The sequence below is a fragment of the Cynara cardunculus genome (assembly GCF_001531365.2).
Source record: "Cynara cardunculus var. scolymus isolate 2C chromosome LG 1, CcrdV1, whole genome shotgun sequence".
Lineage (NCBI taxonomy): Eukaryota > Viridiplantae > Streptophyta > Magnoliopsida > Asterales > Asteraceae > Cynara > Cynara cardunculus.
The window spans coordinates 31,716,773-31,722,890 of NC_037528.1; the positions used below are offsets into that span (position 1 = coordinate 31,716,773).

At 40.3% G+C, this 6,118-nt stretch overlaps 1 protein-coding gene across 1 annotated transcript; it reads left to right on the forward strand.

The window, feature by feature from the left end:
- Nucleotides 1-2,253: 2,253 nt before the first annotated feature.
- LOC112501895 lies at nt 2,254-5,831 on the forward strand. Its single transcript, XM_025105697.1, has 5 exons — nt 2,254-2,325; nt 3,261-4,016; nt 4,083-4,793; nt 4,923-5,085; nt 5,191-5,831. Exons 1-5 carry the CDS (start codon nt 2,254-2,256, stop codon nt 5,829-5,831), a joined length of 2,343 nt encoding a protein of 780 aa, XP_024961465.1.
- Nucleotides 5,832-6,118: the final 287 nt, after the last annotated feature.

Genomic DNA, 6,118 nt, shown 5'->3' on the forward strand with positions numbered 1-6,118 from the left:
AATGAAGCAAACCGATGATACCATGCTCGGGGGGCTTGCTTCAAACCATAAAGTGACTTTTTGAGTTGACATACATGATTGGGACAAGACGGGTCCCGAAAAGTAGGGGGTTGATGTCTGTAGACCATCTCATGAAGATGACCGTGGAGAAAAGTGTAACATCCATCTTCCTAATACGCTTAATTATGTGTTGAAAATATCGACTTTTCGGGTATGGTTTTGAGCATTGGGTTCTAACAATGGAATCTTTTTATTGGAACTTGTACGTTATCGTGTTTCGGACGCGTAGGCGAAAACCTCATCGAAAACGGAGTCCCGAGCAATACGTTATGCAATTTTTTTTAGTGTTTAGGGGTCAAAACGGATACCCAGCCAGGTCAACCCGACCCAACTCAGGATTTAGGTCGTAAATCATCAAATCAGCCCCATTTACAACCCCGTTTTCTCTCAAAAATCAGTCTTGGTGTTCTAAGGTGCGATTACACACATTTGGGAGTTAATCTATCCCTAAATCAAGTGTTTTATCAAGATTATTGAAAGATTTATAGAGAAATCAAAGGTAAAACTCATATTCTATCTTCATTTTGATGACATGCATAGAGTTTGAGTCCTTGCATGTGATGATTTACAGATGAAATCATGAAATTATGTTAGGACTAAGTGTTATTATTAGTTAGTATGTGAAATCCAAGGATGGATTGTAAGATTTCTTGAAAATGTGATGTTAGCTCAAGAACAAGTGTTGACTTTTAGGAGTCAATTTGAGATACAATGAAATTAGTAGAAATTGATGTTATAATCATGGTTTATCATTGATTTATTGTGGAATTTGGTAAAAATAAGTGAAACTATGAATTTGGAACTTATTGGGCTAGTATTGGTAATGTTTGGAGGAAAATGGGTGTTTTGAGCATTTGATAGGATGATTACAGCCCTGTTTTTGAAAAACCATAGAAAATCATAGAAAATTCGAAAAACTAGGAATAAATAGGCCCTAGAAAGGTAAGAGAAAGGGCTACAACTTGTCTTTAGATCTGAATTGGTGATTTTGAGTTTTAAAGGGGTAAAATAGCTCTGCAAGTTGAGTATTTATATTGAAATTCAAAGTAGAGTACCTTAATCAAAATAAGGTTTAAGTGAGTTCTTGTTGTGCTTCACTAATGAGACTTTGAATATATATCTTCCAGGGATTGTTTGAGCTTGTATGGAAGTCTTAGAGGTGGTTTTCCAACTTTGATTTGGAAATGGGATTCGACCACTCGGTTTGACATTCGGTTTAATTCAACCGAATTCTATTGTGAGTTTACTTGGATATATGCCTATTATGTGCTCTATAGGTGTATGTGTTACCCATATTGTATTCATAATTGTTGTTTCATGGTTACTTTTATTCTATGCCTGTATCACTCCTTATATAGACAAWATTTACATGGTAATTGAATCCTATAAACAAGGAAATAATCATTATCGAAAACAGGATAAGCATCATCCTTCAAGATTCTGAAGATAGTCGTCCAGAGGATAGACCAACCAGAGGATAGACCAACCAGAGGATAGACCATCCAGAGAGGATCTGGTCCATACAAACAGAGGGGCTTTGGTCTTAAAGGACTTAGAGTCCAGAGGCTCTGGTCGTCCAGAGAGGCTCTGGTCGTCCAGAGAGGCTCTGGTCTATACAACCAAAGGGGCTCTGGTCTTGGCCCATACAATCAGAGGGGCTCTGGTCCTGAAGGACTTAGAGTCGAGAGGCTCTGGTCTATACAACCAGAGGCTCTGGTCATCCAGAGAGGCTCTGGTCGTCCAGAGAGGCTCTGGTCGTCAGGAGAGACTCTGGTCTATACAACCAGAGGGGCTCTGGTCTTGGCCCATACAACCAGAGGGGCTCTGGTCCTGAAGGACTTAGAGTCCAGAGGCTCTGGTCGTCTAGAGAGGCTCTAGTCTATACAACCAGAGGGGCTCTGGTCCTGAAGGACTTAGAGTCCAGAGGCTCTGGTCTATACAATCAGAGGCTCTGGTCGTCCAGAGGGGATCTGGTCGTCCAGAGGGGCTCTGGTCGTTTTCCAGACTTAGTCATTTTAGCACAACAACATCTCCAGATCTTCCATCCTTGGTCCCGATTGCTTGATAAAACTTTTAGAATACTTAGAATCAATTTTGGTCCTAACATTGTTCATGTGTTGGGCGCCGGTTGTCGGACACCTTTGGATCCGGGTGAGACAGCCGGAGGGGCTGTCCCTACTCATCTGTCCGGGGATGGAGGATGGTTATTGTAGGAAGATGAGTAGAGGGTTTGTACACCATCCGAGAGTGGACGGATACGGATTGGTCAGTCAAGCCTAATGTTTGTCTGTTGTTTTAGACTTAAATTGTTGGTTAATGTATTAATTGTGCATAGCGTGATTTTGATTATTGAAGTGTTTATRTTATAAATTMATTTGATTGTCTTTGTTGTTTCCTTGAAATTCWATATCTCGTTAACACWTGCTTTTGATGAATATTGACTCYTATACTTCTAGATTTTTCTTATAAATGTACTTACATGAGTCATGATGTGCATGATATCCATTTAAACTCACTAAGCTTTGTTAGCTTATCCTTTTTGTGGTAAACCTTTCAGGAAAAGAAGTGAAGAGTAAAGAGAAAGTTGTAGATCGTTGATGGTTCGTGTTGGTATCAAAGACCGTCATATTTTGGTTTACGGTAGTTTATGCTTTTGTATAGTATTTGTCACTCTTTCCCTATTGATGTTTTTCGATGAATATTTTCGGCCCTTTAGATGTAAATGTTGATCTAAAACTTATCTTTTTATGATAAATATAAATATATATATATATATATATCTATCCCGTATTTTGTTGAGGTTGAACTTGAAATTTAGCTTTAGATCTATCCATTAATTGTGGTTCGGCAACTGGTATGTTACAAATATGGTATCAGAGAAATGGTTTAAGTGAACTAGGTACCAGAAATGGTATCTGGACTTAAACTTGGGCAATGAGATTGTATAGTAACTAAGTTTGATTTATACGGGATACGGACCTTAGAAATGAGCATTTATTAGTATGTTGTTTAATATTTTAGGTTTTTTTTTGTCATTTCCAGAATGATGTCTGCTCATGATGGTCATGCAAGTCATTCACCAACGAACCCGGTGGATGCCCCTTTATCACTTGGAAACTGGTCCACTTGTCGAGGAGGATGCCCCTTTATCTCCTCGTGGTGAATGACTGATGAAGCGGGTTACCGATTTCGTGCGGTAGGTTCTTAATGAACATCGAAAGGAGGATATTGTGAAAGGGAAGCGGGTTGATACGGGTGCCATTTCTCAACCTAAGTCCACCCAAACTTCGTTTAAAACATTCAAAACTAGTGGAGCAACTGAATTTAATGGGGTGTCAGATCCAACTGTAGCTATCGAATGGCTACTGAACACAGAAAAAGTGTTTCGGATCTCCAAAGTCTCTGAAGAGGATAAGGTTAACTATGCGACCGCTATGTTTATGAGTAGTGCACTGATATGGTGGGACGCAACCTACCAGTCTCTGAATGAGGCTGAAAGAAATAATTTAACTTGGGAAGGCTTCAAAACCAWTTTTCACRAAHAATAYTRTCCCCCTGACTTACTRAAACGGTTGGAGAAAGAGTYYATTGACCTTAAACAAGGAGATTTGACTGTGGTGCAGTATGAGACCCAGTTCAATATGAAGGCACGTTTTGCCTCACGTTTCGTTACCTCTGAACAACACAAGATTGAACATTTTGTTGATGCTCTGAGGAGAGAGATTAAAGAATTTGTATCAAATCGTGATCTTAGAAGTTTTCGGAGAGCGGTTGAATGTGCTAAACGACGAAAACACGAACTTTCTCTCTATGGTGAATCCATACCCGAACCAAAGAGACAGAGAACTAAAATAACAACTTATGTACTTGCAAACCGACCTAATCGATCTTTCACCCCAAGAAGGAGTCAGTCTCAGAGTTCTCCTCGAGCCCCATCTCGAGCCTATTCCATGCAGGTATAATATTGTGAATACAAGTGAAGTAAGTATATGAATTGTGTAACTAACACAAATTTATTGCAGTCAAACACACCTTGCGCATGCCAACGATGTGGCAAGGCGCACTCGGGACGATGTTTCTCTGAACCGTCCAAAAWTTYRTGTTATTCCTGTGGTGAAGTTGGGCATATTCGTACAAATTGCCCAAGACGAGATCGAGCGTGTTATACTTGTGGAGCTTATGGACATCGTCAGCTTAATTGTTCAAATTCCCAACGTGAGGATAGTAAGGCCTCAGTACGACAACCAATGGTGGGAGGTTCCTCAACCCGAAAGGAGGAAGTACCAAGAGCAAGAGTTAGAGCGTTCCAGATCACAGCAGAGGAGGCTCGGGAGGAGCCAGAGCTCGTCACTAGTATATTTTTCGTGAATTCTCATCCTGCACGTATATTGTTTGATTCTGGTTCTACGTATTCCTTCGTGTCGCATGCCTTTGTTCGCTTTCTCGAATCTATTCCTGTACTTTTTGATAAACCGTTTTCTGTGGATACCGCTAGTGGAACCCCTTTAGTAGCTGATAGAGTATTCAATGATTGTACATTAGTATTGGAGGAACAAAACTTCTCAGTAGACTTAATCCTTATGGATATTCGTGGCTTTGATGTGGTTATTGGTATAGATTGGTTAGTAGCAAATCGGGCGGATATTATTTGCGTGCAACGAATGATCCGAATACCAGTTAGTAAAGGAGATTATGTTTATGTGTACGGAGAAAAAGGGGTCGGTGACATCAAGGTAATTTCTGTACTCAAAACTCGTTGATATTTATCTAAGGGGTGCACTTCTTTCATGGCATATGTTTTAGATGCCACTAAAGAAAGAAACAAGTTGGCCAAGGATGTACCCATGGTATGTGAATTTCAGGATGTCTTTCCTGATGATTTGCCTGGTCTACCACCGGATAGGCAAGTAGAATTTCGAATTGACCTTGTGCCAGGTGCTGCACCTATTGCACGGACACCCTATCGTCTTGCCCCGGCAGAAATGAAGGAAATGATGAGCCAATTACAGGGATTATTGGATAAAGGTTTCATCCGACCGAGTACTTCACCTTGGGGTGCTCCGGTGTTATTCGTGAAGAAGAAAGATGGTTCATTTTGCATGTGTATTGATTACCGTGAGTTAAACAAAGTAACAATCAAGAATAAATATCCGTTATCACGTATTGACGATTTGTTCGATCAACTACAAGGAGGAAGTTATTTTTCCAAGATCGATTTGAGATCCAGATACCATCAGCTCAAGGTACGGGATGAAGATGTACCAAAAACGGCTTTCCGTACTCGATACGGACACTATGAGTTCTTTGTAATGCCATTTGCTCTAATGAATGCTCCGGCTGCATTCATGGATTTGATGAATCGAGTATGTCGGTCTATGCTCGATAAGTCTGTCATTGTATTCATTGATGACATACTTGTGTATTCTAAGTCAGAAATTGATCATGCTACGCATCTCCGTCAGATGTTGGAGTTACTAAGAAAAGAGAAATTATATGCCAAGTTCTCAAAATACAAATTCTGGCTCAGAAAGGTGCAATTCTTAGGGCATGTGATCTCCGATGAGGGTATTTCCGTTGATCCATTTAAAATTGAGGCAATTCAGAATTGGGAACAACCGAAGAATGCCTCAGAAATCCAAAGTTTTCTTGGATTAGCAGGTTATTACCGACGATTCATAAAAGACTTTTCAAAGATTGTCGTTCCCCTTACTTCACTCACTCGCAAAGTTGTGAAGTTTGTATGGAATGAAGAACAAGAAAAAGCTTTTTAGCTCTTGAAAGCTTGTTTGACGAACGCTCCGATTCTTGGCTTACCCGAAGGTAACGATGACTTTGTGGTCTATAGTGATGCGTCGAAGTTGGGATTGGGTTGCGTATTGATGCAACGAGGCAAGGTGATTGTGTATGCCTCCCGACAGTTGAAGCATTATGAGAAGAACTACCCCACTCATGATCTTGTGTTGGCGGCGGTAGTGTTTGCCTTGAAATTATGGCGTCATTATCTTTATGAGACGAAATGCCAATTATTCACGGATCACAAGAGTCTGAAGTACATCTT